General features: G+C 48.1%; 1 protein-coding gene across 1 annotated transcript in view; it reads left to right on the top strand.

Moving 5' to 3' along the window:
* The window catches only part of PTH1R (parathyroid hormone 1 receptor), an 85,521-nt gene that overhangs the window by 45,245 nt on the left and 20,381 nt on the right, over window positions 1-19,895 (top strand). The window contains exons 3-5 of the mRNA XM_088177505.1: window positions 4,611-4,721; window positions 7,683-7,801; window positions 17,605-17,699. Coding sequence (XP_088033631.1) covers window positions 4,611-4,721; window positions 7,683-7,801; window positions 17,605-17,699 — 325 coding nt within the window. The remainder of the gene's footprint in view (window positions 1-4,610; window positions 4,722-7,682; window positions 7,802-17,604; window positions 17,700-19,895) is intronic.

Genomic DNA, 19,895 nt, shown 5'->3' with positions numbered 1-19,895 from the left:
CGGCTGGGGACTGAGGGGATCGAGGCTGGGGGAAAGGGAAAGGGAAGGGAAAGGGAAAGGGAAAGGAAAGGGAAGGAAAAGGGAAAGGAAAAGGAAAAGGGAAAGGAAAGGGAAAAGGGAAAGGGAAAGGAAAAGGAAAAGGGAAATGAAAAGGAAAAGGGAAAGGAAAAGGAAAAGGGAAAGGAAAAGGGAAAGGAAAAGGGAAAGGGAAAGGGAAAGGAAAAGGGAAAGGGAATGAAAAAGGGAAATGAAAAGGAAAAGGGAAAGGAAAAGGGAAAGGAAAAGGGAAATGAAAAGGAAAAGGGAAAGGAAAAGGGAAATGAAAAGGAAAAGGGAAAGGAAAAGGGAAAGGAAAAGGGAAATGAAAAGGAAAAGGGAAAGGAAAAGGGAAAGGAAAAGGAAAAGGGAAAGGAAAAGGAAAAGGGAATGAAAAAGGGAAAGGAAAAGGAAGAGGAAAAGGGAAAGGGGGATGGGATAGGAGCAGGAAGGAGGGAATAATTCTCCGTGCACCCTGAGCAGGGGTGGCCCCAATCTGCTCCTAATTTCTCTCTTCTACCAAAAAACCTCTGGGATTCTGACTTAGGTTAGATGGGGAAGCCAAATCAAGGGTGCATTTGGGAACAGCCCCTTCCCAAAATATTCTGGGATTGGCCTTCCTGCCTTCCAAAGGGAAATCCTGCAGCCATGACATCCAAGAGTGTTTTTGCGTGTTCCCATCTTGGAATGACTTCGCCTTCCATGCCCTGAGATTCCAACTTTCAGTGGGAAAGGATTGATCCAAGAGATGTCCCAGTGGATGAGGAGCTGTCCCTGAGCCCGTGGGATCCTGGAGGGATCCCATGTTTCATTTCTCCAGCACTGAAGTGGTGATGTCCTCAAATCACCAGGAATTCCAATGCCATTCCCACCTTCCGTGTCCCCATCCATGAGAGACACAGCTCTGGGTTCAGGGGAGCTTCACCCACAGGGAGATCCCTGAGGGATAAAGCTGATAAATCATCCCTTCAGGATTGCCAAAACACTTTGGGATATGTGTGAGATTTCCTTGTTTTCTAAACAGCTTCTGAATTCCTTTGGACTTCCATCATCTGGGAATCCTACTATTTCTTCCAAGGAAAGAAATGTTTGACTTTTCTGCTTCCATGTCCTGACCTACATGGATATCAATCCAAACAGCACAGTGGAACACATTCCCACCAAAATTCCAAGAGTTTTTCAACTTTTCCAACTGGATCCTTTGGAATTCTCAGTGCTTTGGAGTATTGTTGTCAGGAGAGACTGACTCATTATTAACAGGCCAAACTTCCCCAATTTTTTGCATTCTTCTTGGAATTCAGCCTGGATCTCCTTGGAGAAATGACCGGGAGAAAAAGGAAAACAAAGGGAGAAGCCAAGCTGTTGATACTGTGAATGTTTTTATAAATTCAGGAGAAAAAAAAAAAAAAAAAAGTTTGGAGGAGCTCTTTGGGCAAACAAACAGAAGGGAATGGCTTGTTTGGATTCCAGCACGATGGGAAATATGGGATTTTCCTTTCCTGTTTCATCAGGGATTCATGGAGTGATTTGGGTTTGGGAGGGGCCTTAAAAATTATCCTGATCCATCCCTGCCATGAGCAGGGACAGCTCCCACCATTCCAGGCTGCTCCAAGCCCCAATGTCCAACCTGGCCTTGGGCACTTCCAGGGATGAGGCACCCACAAATTCTCTGGAAAAGCTGTTCCCTCATTACAATAAATTTCTTCCTTGTAATTAGTGGGAATGAACCCGACCTCCTTTGGTTTAAACCCCTCTCCCCTCGTGCTCCCAGGTCTCCTTGGATGGGAGGCTTGGAGGGATTTGGGATGGGAGATGAGGATGGTGAGGCTCCTCTCCAGGACACAGAGGGGACAAACAGCTCTGTTAAACCCCAGGAGCGTGGATCCAACAATCCCAAAGTGTGGCTGCTCCCGGTATCAGTCCGTATTTCCATTTCAAAAACGTTTTCCAAGAGTTTCAGTCAAGGTAGGAGCTCCTCAAATCATTCCAGGAGCTCCCACCTGGCTTGACCTGTGGATGTTCCTCCCCAGGTTTCCCTGCCTGCAATCCCTGCTCCTGACCCAAATCCTCTCTTTTTTTCCCCCCATAACTCCCGGGATTTTCAGGAAACAGCTGCGTTATCCCGAATATCCAGGTGGCAGCTCCCAAATATCCACCTGCCCTTCATCCATCCCCGGGGAATTCCAGGCAGGAAACGATCACTGAGATGTTTTATCCCTCCTCCAAGTTTTCCTGGAATGGCTTTTTCCAAGCCAGGAATGGGGGGGAGAGAGGCCCGAGGTGATGGAGAGGAGGGGGAAGAGATTTCCCTGGGGTGCTTCAGGCCTTGGGAGCAGCCATGGATCCTTTTGTTGGGAAGCTCAGACACTTCCTGAATTTTGAGTCCCTTTGGATTCTTATCAGCTTTAATGAGTCAGTTCCAGGATTAAAACGTTTAAGGAATCATTTCCATGCAGAGGTCAACATTTTAAATGCAAAAATCATCTTTTTAAAATATTTCTAAGGCAGCTCTTGGCTCCCTAAGATTTTCCCCCATAAAGCTGCATTCCAGAGTTGTCCCACCACTGTTCCCTTCAGCTTTTGGGGAGGATTTTGGGGGCTCAAAGTACCCAAAAAATCAGTAATTGTGTGGTTTGTTATCGTTTTTTCCATGTTTCCACCACAGAATTGAGCACATTCTTCTTTTCTGGCCACATATTTCGGTGGGATGTGAAATGAAACCTCTTAAAAGTGAAATTGCCCTTTGCAATCTGTGAAGGTTTTGGAAAAAAGTGGGAGATTTTTCCCTCTCATTTCAGAGCACTTTTGGAAGAATATTTTTCTCTCAGAGTTGTTTCTCCACTGTGTTCCTTTTAATGTTTACTCCAATTGATTTATTTTGTCATAAGGACTGATTTTATTTTAAGCAAGAGCACTTTGAGGGCTCCATTAAATCTTTATTTACTTTCTTGTCTGCGGAAAAGACCACAAGGACATCAACATTTTGTCCTGAGCCAAACTTTGTGGGGCCCTGTGTTGGTTTCTGTTTTTTTTTTTTTTTTCCCTTTGTCTTTTGTACCTTCCAGAGAACCAAGAAATAAATAAACTCTTTTTTCCCCTAGTGTAAGTTATCCTGCAAGAAACGAGCCAGAGGGAAGGATATTTCCAGTTCTCATGAATAAGAAATTATTTTTCTCCTCCTAGCGGGATTTTAAGCAGAGAAAATACAATAAATTATTTCCCTCATTTTTTTTATCACGCGGATGTTGAGGAATTTCAGCTCCTGACCCTCCCTCCCAGCTGATGCTTTAGAAGAAAGGCTGGGATTTGTCTGGTCCTTTTCATCCACACCCAATTAGAGATAGGAAATCAGCTGCTAAATGAGGAGACTTTTGGTGTTTTTCATGTCCTAAAAACCACCAAACTGAATTAATCCGTGTCGGCTCTGACCCTAGCCCTTGCTTTGAAGCAATCCTGGTTTTCCTTTCATCTCGGGAGATCACACTGGGGAGGGAGGATGAGTTCCTGGGTGCTTGGAAGCTTTGATATCCATGGAACTCGCTGAGATCTCGGCCCTATTTGGATTTCGTTCCTAGAGGAGTTTTTTTTTGTGGATGAGAGCAGGTGGCTCCTGTTCCTTTTGATTCCCAGGTAGCTCCTGTGTCCTGGACTAAATAAACTCATGGCTGAGGGCAGACACAGCTCTGGCAGCAGATTTGGGGCAGATCTGCTGCTTTGGGCATTTCCTTCTCAAGATTCCACTGCAGCTGGAATTTCATGGATGGGTGCAGTTCTCCAGCCCAAAGCAGAGCAGTTCCCTGAGGACACAGAGCTGGGAGCAAGAGATGCCTCGAGGAATTGTGGAGCCCTTCAGAGGGACCTGGACAGGCTGGGGAGATGGGCAGGGAGGAAACTTCTGGAATTCAGCAAGGGCAAGAGCAGGTCCTGGATCTGGGAGGATCATCCCATTCCACCCCTGCCATGAACAGGGACACCTCCCACCATCCCAGGCTGCTCCAAGTGTCCCATCCAGCCTGGCCTTGGACATTCCCAGGGATCCAGGGGCAGCCACAGCTGCTCTGGGAATTCCATCCCAGCCAGGAATTCCAATATCCCAATATCCCATCTAAATCCACTTCTTTCAGCTCAAAGCCATTCCCTGTGTCCTGTCCCTCCAGGCCTTGTCCCCAGTCCCTCTCCAGCTCTCCTGGAGCCCCTTCAGGCCCTGCCAGGGGCTCTGAGCTCTCCCTGGAGCCTTCTCCTCTCCAGGGGAACATTCCCAGCTCTCCCAGCCTGGCTCCAGCCCTGGAGCAGCTCTGGGAGAAACTTCTCTGGAGTTGCCTCCTCTGGACTCTCTCCAGCAGTGCCACTGACCCTGGGGATCCCAGAGCCGGGCACAGTTTGTCCTTGTGCAACAAAACTTTGGGATAATCGGCACCTTCGGGAGCCGCACACTAAGAAGGGATCGGCAACGATCCCTCGGGTGGGTTTGTCCAAGGGAATGGCAGGGCTGGCCTGTTCCTCTCCAGCCAGGTGGGCACAGGTGTGCCCTGGCAGGTGCAGTGACTCCTCTGTGTCCCTGCTCTCTCCCACAGATGGCTTCTGCCTGCCGGAGTGGGACGGCATCGTGTGCTGGCCCGAGGGCGTGCCCGGCAAGGTGGTGGCCATGCCGTGCCCCGAGTACATCTACGACTTCAACCACAAAGGTGGGTGTGCTGCCCAGCCCCAGGAAAATCAACATTCCCTCCAGCATCCCTCTGTTCCCACCTGGGGCCTCCCTTCCCGGCAGCAGGAAAGGCAGGGGAAAGGATGGAATGGGAATACTGGATAAACATCATGGGGATAAACATAAATTGTTGTGCTGCCAGAAAATTCTCTTTGTCATCCCTTTTTTTTTTTTTCTCACGTGGGGCCTCCCTTCCAAGCAGGAGTAAAGCCAGGGAGAAGGGAAGGGAAGGGAAGGGAAGGGAAGGGAAGGGAAGGGAAGGGAAGGGAAGGGAAGGGAAGGGAAGGGAAGGGAAGGGAAGGGAAGGGAAGGGAAGGGAAGGGAAGGGAAGGGAAGGGAAGGGAAGGGAAGGGAAGGGAAGGAAAGGAAAGGAAAGGAAAGGAAAGGAAAGGAAAGGAAAGGAAAGGAAAGGAAAGGAAAGGAAAGGAAAGGAAAGGAAAGGAAAGGAAAGGAAAGGAAAGGAAAGGAAAGGAAAGGAAAGGAAAGGAGGAAGGAGCCAGTGATTATTGATAAATATGGATAAACATAAATTATTGGAAGGAAAGCTCAGTTGGAATTGAAATAATGACAAATTTCCCACACAGAGTCACAGATTTCCCACCTGGCCCTCACAGACTGTGCCATTCCCAACACCAGTTACCTGCTCACAGCTCCCAGTCGTAAATCCTGGGGATTTGTTTGACCCCATGAACTCTGGGTACCCACAGAACCCCAAAAATATCCTTCCAACTTTTACTCTCCACCTCAGGCTTTGTTAATTCTGTGTCCAGAGCCCTGGTGGGTGTCTGGGAGCAGAATGTGGGAATTCCTCATCTCCCTTCCCTCAGGCTCTGCATTTCTTGGTGGTGCCAGGAAGTCTGAGAGTGTTTTTAGAAGTGATCAGAGCACACTTGGCCCTTCAGTGAATGTTCCAAGCACCCAAGGAGGGGGAAAAAAAGGAGATTCAGAGTCTGTGCTCGGGGCAGAGCACTGCTGGGGATTAGAAGAAGCAAGGAAGGATATTCCCAGGAATCCTGGATGCTCACAGCCTGTCCTGACTATTCCATCAGGGGCTGAGAGCTGGGATTCACCCCTGGCTGGTGACATCTGGCTCTCCACCTCAGAGGCCAGGAGGAACAAGCAGGGAGAGAATCATGGAATTTTCTAGGGTGGAAAAGCCCTCCCAGATCAGTCCACTGCTCCCTCAGCACCGCCAAGGCCACCCCTGGCCGTGTCCCCAGGTGCCACATCCATGGATTTTAAACCCCTCCAGCGATGGGGGCTCCACCCCTGCCCTTTCCAGGAAGGAATTTTCCCAATATCCAACCTAGACCTCCCTCAGTGCAATCCTTCCCTTATTTTCCTCAATATTCCAACATGGCTTGGGTTCCTCACTTCACTGATATCCACTGGGTACCTCAGGCAGTGTGGGAGCCCCATGGAGACCCTTAGATGATGGAGTCAGAGAATCCTGGAATGGTTTGGGATGGAAAGGAGCATAAAGATCATCCCATTCCACCCCCTGCCATGGCCAGGGACACCTCCCACTATCCCAGGCTGCTCCAAGCTCCATCCAGCCAGGCCTGGGACACTTCCAGGGATCCTGGGACAGCCACAGCTGCTCTGGAAATTCCATCCCAGCCCCTCCCAGCCAAGAATTCCATCCCAATATCCCATCCATCCCTGCCCTCTGGCAGTGGGAGCCATTCCCTGTGTCCTGTCCCTCCATGCCTTGTAAAAATCCCTTTCCATCTTTCCTTGGGTTCCCTACTCTCTCTCTCTCTCTGTGGGATTAATCCCTGTTCCCTGTGGGGGGATTTTAACACACACCTGATGCCACAATTCCCACACAGACACCTGAGCACGGGTATTCTCCTCTGCCAGCTGAATCCAAGGATGAAACCTTGCATTCCCTTCCTTCTGCATCCCCACGAGGAGGACAGGGATTAAAAAAACCAAACCCTGGTGGTGACCTGAGCCTGCAAACAAAGAGCAGAACTGTACAAATCACCTTTATTCCTCCACAGGGAGAGACGCAGGGAATTCTGAGGATAATTCTGGCCTTTGTGGTTTTCCAAGTCCTCTCCATTTGCAGACCCAACAGCTGAACTTCCACCCAGGGCTGTTCTTAAAGGCTGAGTGTGGCTGTAGAGGCACACAAATGCACATTCTGCATTTCAGAGTGTGCAGTGCCCTGCATGGCTGCCTCTTACACCCCGCACACGGCTCACACTTTGTTCTCTGCTTACACCGAAACCTCCTCCCCTTTCCACAAAACCTTCCTAAAAATCCTTTCTCCCAGCTGCAGGTTTTCTTTCCTGCTTATCTCCTTCTCCTCTTCCTGGTCTCCAGGCCAAGGGCCTTGATGGAGCACCTTTCACAAATACCCCTTCTCCATTAACCCTCTGTGGCCCACGGGCCAGTGTGAGCCTCCCCACAGCTCCGTGGCCTTTCTTGTGTCTTGGTGTAACTTTATGATGCTTGTGTCCCCCAAATCCTCTGTTCTGTTGGTTGAATATTTAAATTCTGCAGCTTTAAGATCAGTTCCCCGAGTGAAAGAGAAAAGAAAAAGTGCAGAGTTTTGTTATCAGAGTCTGCACCAGGCTCCCCTGCATCCTTCTCACAAAGAAGAGGGCTCTTTTTTGCTTTTAGTTAATTTTTCTAACTAAGACAAAAAAAAAAATTCCCTGAACTACAGTTAATTTCTTTTCCCTTCCCTTTTTCTTAAAATTATTAAACCTACTCTAAACTAAAAAAAAAACCAAAAACACTAAAACCTCGCACCTGTAACCCCCCAAACCTAACCTGAACTACAGCACTCAGCTTAAAAAATGGATAAAATCAATAAAGTTGTTTTTTGCAGCCCGGCTTCCAAGCGGGCAGGAGGCCCCAGCATGGATGAGCTCAGGGATGAATTTTCTCCCCTTTTCCTGCTCACTCCGTGTCTGCTCCCTCTCTGCAGGCCACGCTTATCGCCGGTGTGACCTGAACGGGAGCTGGGAGCTGGTCCCGGGCAACAACCGCACCTGGGCCAACTACAGCGAGTGCGCCAAGTTCCTCACCAACGAGACGAGGGAAAGGGTAGGAGTTCCCCTTCCTGTCCCCATTCCTGTCCCCATTCCTGTTCCTGTTCCCATTCCTGTTCCCATTCCTGTCCCCATTCCTGTTCCTGTCCCCATTCCTGTCCCCATTCCTGTTCCCATTCCTGTTCCCGTTCCTGTCCCCATTCCTGTTCCCATTCCTGTTCCTGTCCCCATTCCTGTTCCCATTCCTGTTCCCATTCCTGTTCCCATTCCTGTCCCCATTCCTGTCCCCATTCCTGTTCCCATTCCTGTCCCCATTCCTGTTCCTGTTCCCATTCCTGTTCCCATTCCTGTTCCCATTCCTGTCCCATTCCTGTTCCCATTCCTGTTCCATTCCTGTCCCCATTCCTGTTCCCATTCCTGTTCCCATTCCTGTCCCCATTCCTGTTCCATTCCTGTTCCCATTCCTGTTCCTGTTCCCATTCCTGTTCCCATTCCTGTTCCCATTCCTGTTCCTGTTCCCATTCCTGTTCCCATTCCTGTTCCCATTCCTGTCCCCATTCCTGTTCCCATTCCTGTTCCCATTCCTGTCCCATTCCTGTTCCTGTTCCATTCCTGTTCCCATTCCTGTTCCCATTCCTGTCCCCATTCCCATTCCCATTCCTGTCCCCATTCCTGTTCCATTCCTGTTCCATTCCCATTCCCATTCCCCATTCCCCATTCCCCATTCTCCATTCCAATTCCCATTCCCATTCCCACTCCCATTCCCATTCCCATTCCCATTCCCATTCCCATTCCTGTCCCCATTCTCCATTCCAATTCCCATTCCCACTCCCACTCCCATTCCCATTCCCATTCCCATTCCCATTCCCATTCCCATTCCCATTCCCATTCCTGTCCCCATTCCCATTCCCATTCTCCATTCCCATTCCCATTCCCCATTCCCCATTCTCCATTTCAATTCCCATCCCCATTCCCATTCCCATTCCCATTCCCATTCCCATTCCCATTCCCATTCCCATTCCCATCCCCATTCCCATTCCCATTCCCATTCCCCATTCCCATATTCCCATTCCTGCAGGCAGCAGGAATTCCTGGCCTCGTGCCAGGCTAACCCACGGGGCTCTGTCTCATCTAAAACCCCGGATGGGCTCCAGCTCATCTTCCTCCTCTTGGAAACCCATCCCGAGCTTGCCAAAGCCACACGCTGCTTTGATGGGCCATGATTTGATTGGAAAATTGTCCTCAAAGGCAGGAAAGTTTCCTGCAGCTGCCATGGTCCCGTTCCTGAAGGGATCTTGGGGGAAATTGGAGCGGTCTTGGGGATGCTCAGAAGTGGTTGGAGGTCGTTCCATGGTGTAGAGGCTCCCTCTGCCACAGCAGGAAATCCTTTTGCTGCCAGGCTGTTATCAAAAATTCCAAGGTTTATGTGGTTGTCTGTGGGAGGGAATGTCCAAACACATGTGGAATCAAACCAGGAGCAAATCCAGAGGAGAGCTGGGAGCGTCCAGCCTGGAGAGGAGAAGGCTCCAGGGAGAGCTCAGAGCCCCTGGCAGGGCCTGAAGGGGCTCCAGGAGAGCTGGAGAGGGACTGGGGACAAGGCCTGGAGGGACAGCACACAGGGAATGGCTTTGAGCTGGAAGAAGTGGATTTAGATGGGATATTGGGATGGAATTCCTGTCTGGGATGGAATTCCCAGAGCAGCTGTGGCTGCCCCTGGATCCCTGGCAATGTCCAAGGCCAGGTTGGATGGGACACTTGGAGCAGCCTGGGATGGTGGGAGATGTCACTGCCCATGGCAGGGGGTGAGAATGGGATGATCCTTAAGATCCTTTCCCACCCAAACCCAGCTGGTTTTCCATGATCCATGAATGAATTCTGGCGTCGTCACAATTTGGAAGCAGTGACACCACTCCAAAGTTGGAAAAGGGTTTTGAAGCACATGGAGAGGGCCTGGTGAGGGAAAAAAAAACCACAAAAACCCAAAAAAACCCACCACAATCCATGAGCCAGCCTGGGGCTCTGTAATGGTGGAAGTTTGGAAGGAATTCTGTGCTAAGGTGACAGCAAAGCTGTCCCTGGTGTCCCCTGGGAGGATGTGACCTCCTTGTCCCACAGAGAATGACATTCCCACCCACCCACACTGTAATTCCCAAAGAATTTAGCCAAGCCCTCTGGGATTTCAGTGGTTTTGAAGATGGGGCATGGCACTGGGGACAGGGGGATTGTCCCAGACAGCTGAGATAAGGACATAACCACAGCTTCCTTGGCATGATCCAGAGCCCCCTGGGGACACTGCTCTTCATTTGAAATCTAACCACAGAGTGGGAATTGTTGGGACTGGGTTTAGGTTTTTTTTTTTTTTTTTTTTGGCTTTTGGTTTTTGTTTGGGTTTTTTTGTTTTGTTTTTTTTGTTGCTGTTGTTGTTTTCTTTTGTTGGTTTTTTTTTTTTTTTTTTTTGGTTGCTCTCTTCTCCTTAAGAGTGGAGCAGCTCCTGCATGGAGTGATTTAGGAAAACAAGGAGAGGAGGCAAAGAGCTCTCTGAGCTGCTGAATATTTTCCCTCACATGGACAAGGGGAGAGGGCTGTGAGCACTGGGTGCTGCTCCAGCAGGTGGATGGTTTCCCTTCCAGAACCAGTCTGGTGGGATTTTTCCCAGCTCAAAGTGGGAAAAAAACTCTTTTAGCTCCAGATTTTCCTGGGAAGCTCCTGGAGTTGGAGTCATCGAGCACCTTGATCAATGCACAAACTTTTGACTCTCCAGAATCTCCTCCCCTGTCCCAGCACCCTCAGTCACATCTGGGGTGGGAATTGTGCAGCTGATTCCCCTGATCCAAGATTTCCCCTGGGGAAAGAAAATCCTTTTATCCTCCCCCAGGCACGACCTGTCAGGGTGACTCGGTAAAGGAAGGGCACAAGGAAGAGCAGAGTTGCCCAATTTTTTTATTTTTTTTTTTTCACCCCTCTCCGGGGTGATTTTAAAGGCTGAAAGCAAAATCTGCCCGAGTTTGTGTCCCCTGAGTGTCACAGGGGGGTCACAGCACAGGGGACATTCACAGGAGGTGTCACCTCGTTTTTATCCTCAACCCCTGGGACCATCACTGCTCCTCATCAGCTCTGCCTTAATGAGCTGTTCCAATTACCCATCCCAAAATCCTCATTATCCGAAGCTCAGGCATCTTTTGCCAGGAATTTTCTGTCATAGCTACAAAAGAAAATGGAATTACATGTAATAGTAAGACAAATTAAATAATATTTAATAGTAGGACAAATTAAACCCAGTCAGATTAAATGACCAGGCTACTTAAATGATGCTTACCCAGGGCAAAGAACACAGGAAAAAAAATTAATGTTTCTGCCAGCTTTGAAATAGAATCCTGATAAACAAATCCTTTTTCATGACATCCATTTATTAATTGTTAGTATTATTATCATTATGAACTTTAGATTTCTCTCCCTGACCTCAGTGGTTCTGCCACAGAGCTCCCCGATTTTATCCCACAGATGGCTGAATTATTGTGACAAATAAAGTGAATCCACAGGTTTATTGGGCCTCGGGGTATGAAAACCACTCTGGAAATAAAAGAGAGGGAAAAAAAAATGCATTTTTCCCCTCAGTGTGGTGATGACTTTGCTCACAGAGAGCACGGAAGGTCCCTTGTCACATTTAAATGTGGTTCTGCAGCCCTGGCATTAATTAACCTTCCTTGGATTCTTTTTTTTTTTTTTTTTTTTCATGGAGTAGATTTTCAACAACATCTACTTATTACTATTATAATTTTAAATTTTAAATTTTGAAATTTTGAAATTTTGAAATTTTAAATTTTAAATTTTTAAATTTTAAAATTTTAAATTTTTAAATTTTTAAATTTTAAATTTTAAATTTTAAATTTTAAATTTTAAATTTTTTAAAAATTTAAAATTTAAAATTTAAAATTTAAAATTTAAAATTTAAAATTTAAAATTTACTTTATGTTATTTTATGTTTTTATTATCATCCTTGTATTTGCAAGAAGTCTTTTCCCCAGCCCTGCCCTGCCCTCAGCCATTCTGTGCCTTGCCATGGAGCTCCCTGATTTTATCAGAAATGCCTGAATTCTGGTGACAAATGAAGCAGCTATCTGTGCACCCACTGCAGGTTCCCTCAGGGTATGAAAACCACTCTGGAAATAAAAGAGAGGGGGAGAAAAAAAAAAAAAAAAAGGCATTTATTTCCCTCTTTGTTACTCGCAGAGAGCACAGAAGAACTCTTGTGTCACACTTCAATGTGGCACCGCAGCCCTGGGATTCATAAACCTCCCTTTGAGATCTCTTTTTTCATGGAGCAAATGTGTGCAGGGATGTCAGGAAGGGGAAGGATTTGGCCACATGGAGCCGTTGTCTGGAACGAGAGATTATTTTCTATTATTATTTCCCTCCCTGGGGAGCAGCATCTCTGCGTCACCACCAACAGCTGCATTTACCCAAAGCTTTGCCAGGACATCGTGGCTGACTCTGAGCAGATGCAACCAGAGGGAATTTTAAGAAACTGGGACTTTTAAAAAAAAAAAAAAAAAAAAAAAATTAGGCAATCCAACTGTCTGTGGCTATAAATATATGGATTTTCTGGCTATCTCTGGAAATAGGCCTGAACCTATAGATAGCTGGAGATATCCACACCTAAATAAACACCACGCATCTCCAGCCAGGCATGTTTGTTTAGGTGGGGAATTTTCCCATTTTTAGCCGTGCTGGGATAATTTTAAGATCGTCCCGAGCAGCAAACAGAAGGTCCCAGAGCAAGGCTGGTGTCCTGGCCCGAACAGGGGGGGATTATTTCACAGAGAGCAGCTCGGAAACCGCTCTGTGCAAAGAGCAAAGCGCGTTAAATAAAAACCATCAGAATTAACAGCTCGTAAGTGCCCCGGGGGAGCCACTGCTCCTGGGCTGCTTCCTCAGGGAAAATCCCCCCTGTGGGATGGGAACTGAGAGCCCTGGAGGCTGAATCCTCCTTCAGTCAGGTAGGATGAAGGAGTCACCCTAAAGGGAAAGGGTTTCCTCGGATTTATTCTGGATTATATTAAAGAGGGAAGGAAAAAAATCAGCTGGAAGTGTCGCAGGCCAGGTTGGACATTGGGGCTTGGAGCAACCTGGGATGGTGGAAGGTGTCCCTGCCCATCCAAGGGGTGGCACTGGGTGGTCTTGGACACCTCCCACCATCCCAGGGTGCCCCAACCTGGCCTTGGACATTCCCAGGGATCCAGGGGCAGCCACAGCTGCTCTGGGAATTCCATCCCAGCCAGGAATTCCATTCCAATATCCCATCTAAATCCACTTCTTTCAGCTCAAAGCCATTCCCTGTGTGCTGTCCCTCCAGGCCTTGTCCCCTTCAGGCCCTGCCAGGGGCTCTGAGCTCTCCTTGGATCCTTTTTTTTTGTCCAGGTGAACATTCCCAGCTCTCCCAGCCTGGCTCCAGCCCTGGAGCAGCTCTGGGGGCTCCTCTGGATCTCTCCAGCAGCTCCAGGTCATATTTATTGTGGATTGGTTCTGTTTCCACACTCCTCCCTAAGTTTCCCCTTCCTGGCCATGAAGGAGACAGGGAGCAGAGTTTAAAGGATCTTCGGCCTGGCCTTTCTCCTTTCTTCCCTAAATTCCCTTAAAACCAGGAGTGAGTGTGACCTGTGTTCCTGGAGCTCCTCCATCTTTATAGAAAAAAATAATATAAAATGCAGCACAAATGCCAAGTGATGAACCTCAGGCAGCTTTTTAACCCATTTCTCCCCAAATTCCACAGAACCACTGGCTGTGGATCCCTTCCCTTCCACACATCCAGCCAATAGCAGCAGGATCCTTTTTTTCCAGTCACTTTTATCCAACACGTTTGGGTCAAACCCCAGCAATTTCCCCCATCCCCATCTCCCCCAGAAGATCAGGAATGCCAAGCACAGGTTATTTTTAAAGCAGGTCAAACCCATCCTCTTTCCCAAAAATGAGCTGGATCTCCAAATCCCAAAATCCCGGGAAAGGGGAAGTCAGAGCCAGCAACTTGGGAGGTTGGGAACCACCAGCAGGATTGTCCATCCTAAAATCCAACCTCAACCCTGTCTTCATCTCCTCCTTCTTGGAGGGTTTTTACGTCTTCCCGGGAATTCGGAGGGGATGGGAGAATCCTTCTCATTCCAAACACAATGGGAAGGGCCCAGCGTGTGGCAGGGCTGCTTTATCTAAACTCCATTGTTCCAAGCAGCAATCCCGGAGCTTTCTGGGGTCCTGAGAAAAGCAAAGAACTTTGTGGAGCCTCAAAGTGACGGCACAGGAGAGGGTTTGGATTGTTCTATGCCCAATTCCACGAAGGAATGCCAGCGAAGTGCCAGGCATTTGCAGCAGGACAGAGGGCAGAGGTTTTAAAGTCCGTGGAGGGATTAAAAAAAAAAAAAAAATCGTCTGAGAGATGTTTTGCTCATTAATTTCAATTAACCCCGAGGTGCCATCCTCATTCCATGCCTATGGATTTGGTCTGGTTCCTGGAAATAGAATCCAAGAATCCTGGAATGGTTTGGGTTGGAAAGGAGCTTAAAGGTGATTTTTATGGGCATGCATGTCTAAATTGGGGTGTCTGAGAGTAAACTGGGGTGTCTGAAGCTAAACTGGGGTGTCTGAGAGTAAACTGGGGGTCTTTTGTGAGAGCTGATCCCAGTCACTCTCCAGACTGGGAGGATTTAAGAGCCTGGAATCTCTGTGGATGAGAGGAGCAGAGTCCTGCAGGAGCAGCATCATCAGCACTCAGAGATTTCCCTGAGGCTTTGGAAATCAGTGCCGTTGGTGAATATCCCATTTAGCTTTTATTTAGCCCCATTTTCCTGTTAACAAAACAAAACAAAACAAAACAAAACAAAACAAAACAAAACAAAAGCAAGCACAGAGATTTTTCTGGCTTTGTTTATCACTCCAAGCAGCAAACTCCCCTAATTCCAAACTTAACGACACCTGAATCAGCAGCTCGGAGAAACTTTGCAGAAATTCCATCTGGAAAATCCTTATTTATGCTTCCAGCCCCTCGTGCTGCTGATCCCACCCTTCACAGCTTTCCCATTCCTCTGAAAACACTGGGATCCCTCCCAGCTTCACAGCCCGAGTGCTGCTAAAGGGGAATAAAAAGGATGAAAGGAAAAATTCGGCTCCTTGAAACTCAGCATAGGATTTGCCACCAGAAAAATCCCTGCTCCGTCTGATTTTCCTTTTCCTTTTCTTTTTGCACACACGGCAACAGTTGAAGGAGTGGAGAGTTCCTGCAGGAATCAAAGTCATGGAATTGTGGAGTCCTGAATTGATGGGGGTTGGGAGAAGCCTTAAAATCCAGCCAGTTCCAGCTCTGTGTCATGGGCAGGGACTCCCCCACCTGCCCAGGTTGCTCAAAGCCCTGAACACTTTGATTAAACGATAATTAAATTAAATTGCACTGGTTTAATTAGCTGGTGGCAAGGCCAGGTTTGGTCTCTTGGCCAGCAATGGATGACCAGGGATGGCCACTCAGGGTGGACTTCCAGGAGACTTCAGGTGGCAAATTCCTGGAGTGACAGAGCTCCAGGTTGTGTCCATGGCTTGGCCATCAGGACCTTTGTAGTTTTCTGGGAATTCTTTCATTTCCCATCTACCTCAGCTCCCTAAGGATTTTCCTACCTGGAGGATCTTTCCTGGTTGTTCTTTGTGGTTTTCATGGAGCTCTTGGGAGACTTGGAATTCTTCTGGAGATTTTTTCCTCTCTTGGATAAATCCAAGGAGGAAAAGCTCCTGGGAATTGCCAGTCCTGAGCTCCAAGTGAGGGAGAAGTGGGAGTGGAGAATCTCAGTTTTTTGCTCCAAAGGCTTTCCCCAAGGATCTGAGTACCCCATCCAAGAAATCCCATTTCCCAAGGGCTTTTCCAGGTAGGATTTGGGAAACCTCCTTCTCCAAGGAGGACTCCAGGAGAGGATTTCTGTGTCTTGGCACTTGGTACCCAACCTCCCATCAAAGAAAGGCCCTCAGAGCACTCAGCCTTCCAAAAACCTCCTGCCAATCCAGGGGCTCTTCCCAAAGCCATTCCCGACCATAGGAACGTGGATCTTCCCAGTGAAATTTCTGAATGGGGCTCAGGGATGTTTTGTTAAGGCCTCAAAACTCTTGGATTACTGAGAATTCCAACCTTGGAGTGAGATTTTTTATTTTTTAAATTATTATTACTATTATTATTATTTTATTTTATTTTTTGCCATGGAGGCAAACATTTTCCAGCTCCAAGAGGATTCCAGCTTGGCAGCAGGAAAATCACGCCAGGATATTTTTCCCTGAAAGCTTTGAAATCTCCTCTTCTTGGCTTTTCAGGCCCTGCTGCCTGCACAGACAGATCTATAAAAATCTATAAAAATATCCCATAAATACGCACAGACACACTCAGTAAATTAATATTGGCAAGGGCTTCGCTCCTCCAGTGCAAACCGCAGAGAAACATTCCCAAATCTGCGGATTCTGATGTAATAGGGCTGAGGTTTGGCATTCCAGGACAGCGTTCCAAGCCTCAAATCCCAATCAGAGCTGTCATTCAGAGCCCAGCATTCCTGACGTTACTGCAGCCCCGTGGGCAGGGCGAGGGACAGGAGGGAATGAGGAGAAAGATCCTGAATTGCTTGAGGGTTGTTTTTTGGGATTTTATTGCTAAAATCAGGCTGGGAAAGGCAGGACAGGCTGGGATAGGGGGGGCAGGCATTTTAACCCTTTCCAGGAATCCCTGAGTTCAGCTGCAAGTCCCAGCAGGATCAAGGAAAATATCCTGATATTTAATGGAAACCTCAGGGTTTCGAGGCCAGCTTTAGAAAATAGCAACCTAAAACTTCCTAAAGGATTAATTATTAGGAACTCTCCCATGACAGGACCTTTTCCAATGGGATTTTGGCAAGCTCAGGTTGTGTCTGGATTGGATAACCACAGGCAGAGGCTGCTTGGGATTTAAAAAAGGGAAAAATAAACGCAGGTGATTTTTTTCCTCATGTCCCATAGCCAAAGTATTTCCTTCCCGTGTTTTCTGGTGTGGGTTACATCCCCCAGGCTGCACATCAGTCATCCAGCCACAGCTAAATTGTGCAATTCCAGCAAAATTCCCAGCTCAGCAGGTATTTTGTCCAGGTAAAAATTCCCAAGTGATTCCTGAATTGGGCCAGGATTTTGTGAAGAGCTCTGGGGTGAAAATTCTGCAAAATTCCCAGGCATGGGATGAACCCCACATCATCATTAATCCCTTACTAAATTCCCAGCTCAGCAGGTATTTTGTCCAGGTAAAAATTCCCAAGTGATTCCTGGACTATGCTAGGATTTTGTAAATCACTTTGGGCTCCTTTGGGATGAAAATGCCACGAAATTCCCCAGTTATGGGATTAACCCCACTCCATCCTTAATCCCTTACAAAATTCCCAGCTCATTTTATCCAGGAAAAAGTTCCCAAGTGATCCCTGAATTGGGCCAGGAGTTTGTGAAGTGCTTTGGGTTCCTTTGGGATGAAAATGCTGCAAAATTCCCAGGTATGGGATGAACCCCACTCCATCATTCATCCCTTACAAAATTCCCAGCTCATTTTATCCAGGTAAAAATTCCCAAGTGATTCCTGGACTGGGCCAGGAGTTTGTGAAGTGCTTTGGGCTCCTTTGGGATGAAAATGCCACAAAATTCCCCAGGTATGGGATGAACCCCACACCATCCCAAATGCCTTGGGGAAAATCCCACTTCCCCACCTCAGGAAACACAAACCCCCCCCTTCCCAAGCTGCCAGAAGGGACGGGATTCCCCCGGGATGGGGGCTCTGTGTGCAGCCTTCCCCGTGTGACGCTGTTTTCTCCATCATTTCTGCTGCAGGAGGTTTTTGATCGCCTCTATTTGATTTATACTGTTGGATACTCCATCTCCCTGGGATCCCTCACAGTTGCTGTCCTTATCCTGGGATACTTCAGGTAGGCGGCTCCTTTTTTACCCAAACGGCGGTGGTGGCACCTGTGATTTGGGAAAACTTCCTGGGGGATGGTGGGTGGGATGCTGGAACTCCTTCCACTTCCCTAAGGTGGGGTTTTTCCAGGCCCTCTTTGTAGAAAATGGGAATTCCTCGGTGTCTCCAGGAATCCCTTGGAAGACTGTCCAGGATTTTCTGTCCCTGTTGTCCCTGAAGGTGGCTGGCTTAGCTTTAGATGGCTGATTTGCAGAGAAATAAGATTCCCGAGGGAAATGCCACTCTAAATCCAAATGTTCGTGAAGGATAAACCAGCTGAAAGGGATGGAAAACTCCCAGGCTGATTCCCCACATTGCTGCTCTTCCCAGGGATCCAAAAATGACTCTCCTGCATCCATTGTGTCCCTTCCCTTCCCTTCCCACCATCCCTGACTCCTAAATACCACTTTGAATGCTCATTTTCCATTCCTCAATCCAGTGTTTCATTTTCCATCCCTGGAAGTGTCCAAGGACAGGGCTTGGAGCAACCTGGGATAGTGGAAGGTGTCAGGGTTGGAATGAGATGATTTTTAAGGTCCCTTCCAGCCCAAACCATTCTGGGATTCTGGGATTCTTGCTGGCACAGACAGCATGGGATGGGAGGGATGAAAGGTGTCACCCATGTCACCCATACCCAGGAATTTATCCTTTGGGAATGTTCTGTCTGGTGAGCTGAGAGAGCAAGGTGACCCCAAACCCTGAGCCCCAGATTTGCTTCCCTTGGATATCTGCTCCTGTCTTCTCCTAAAATCCAGCAGGACCTGGATAAGCGCTGGTGGGGGCCACGTGGTGTCTGCAGAGGGATTTGGGAGGGATTTGGGAGGCTTGAGCCAAGCCCTGGACATGGAACACTGGGAATCAAATGTGTGGCTTTGGGCCCTGGAAGTGCTCAGAGCTCTCAGCACACAGCAAGAGGTCAGGGGGGTTTGCTTGGATAGCAAATCCCAAATCCATGACAGACCCAATCCAAAGGGAGCTGCAGATCCCATCCCTCCCCCACACTCCTGTTCTCCCAACCTTTTCCCTTCACCTCATTTCCCACTGGACACTGGCAAGGCTGTTAAAATATTCCATGTGTGCAAGAGAATTCCTGATTTTTCTTTATCCATACCTTTATCCCTTTATCAGAGCACTTCATTTCCAGCCCAGACCACCTGAGCAACTGTGCTGGAGCATCTTTATCCCGAGGATCAGAGCAGCAGCAGGGATCAAGCCAGATTTTATCCTCGATAATCCAGAGATTCATTGACTCCCTTTCAAAAGAAGGGAACAAAGCCAATCCTCATTTAAACCTCATCAGTTCCACTTGGTGTAATTTGGATTATAAAAGCGCAGGGAACAAGTGGTGTTGTTATCAAAACGTCCTGCAAAAGGGATAAAAACACAGCTTTTAATTAGTGCAGATTATTGGGATTTACAAGGATATCAATCCATTCATGAATCCAGGCGTGGCACCAGAGCACAGAGGGGACTCCAAGATGTCAGTTCCTTCTTCCCAAAATCCTGATTCTCCATTCTAAAATGCACCTCTTCTTCCTGCTTCTGACCCATTCACCTCTCACCATCCCCCAAAAAAAGCTTTTCCTCCAAAAAGGACCTTAAAGCACTTTACAACTGGGGTTTGTGGGGTCGCTGCTGCCACTGCTGGGGTGGAGCCCACAAACTGCTCCAAAGGATAACATTTACAGCAGGAAAACAGGGACAACAGCCCAGCACACCCGAGTTACTGCTGGAGCTGCTCCTACATTGAGCTGGGCAAAGGAAATTAATGGTTTACACAAAGCTCTGCGAGGTTTCCAGTGGCCCCCAACTTCTGGAGCCTCTGGAATCCAAGGACAAGAGTGGGAATGGCTTCCCACTGCCAGAGGGCAGGGTTGGAGCAGATTTTAGGCAGGAATTCCTGGCTGGGAGGGTGGGCAGGCCCTGGCACAGGGTGCCCAGAGAAGCTGTGGCTGCCCCTGGATCCCTGGAAATGTCCAAGGCCAGGCTGGACAGGGCTTGGAGCAGCCTGGGACAGTGGGAGGTGTCCCTGCCCATGGCAGGGGTGGCACTGGATGGGCTTGAAGTCCCACCCATCCCAAACCATTCCATGATTCCCCAAAAGCCCCTGGAGAAGGCATCAATCCATTTTCCAGCCCCATGGAAGAGCAGGGAGCGGTGACTC

Source organism: Sturnus vulgaris, chromosome 1, assembly GCF_052056855.1.
Source record: "Sturnus vulgaris isolate bStuVul1 chromosome 1, bStuVul1.hap1, whole genome shotgun sequence".
Taxonomy (NCBI): Eukaryota; Metazoa; Chordata; class Aves; order Passeriformes; family Sturnidae; genus Sturnus; species Sturnus vulgaris.
The sequence above is the reverse complement of the archived record's forward strand: the minus strand, read 5'-3'. Positions and strand labels throughout refer to the sequence as shown.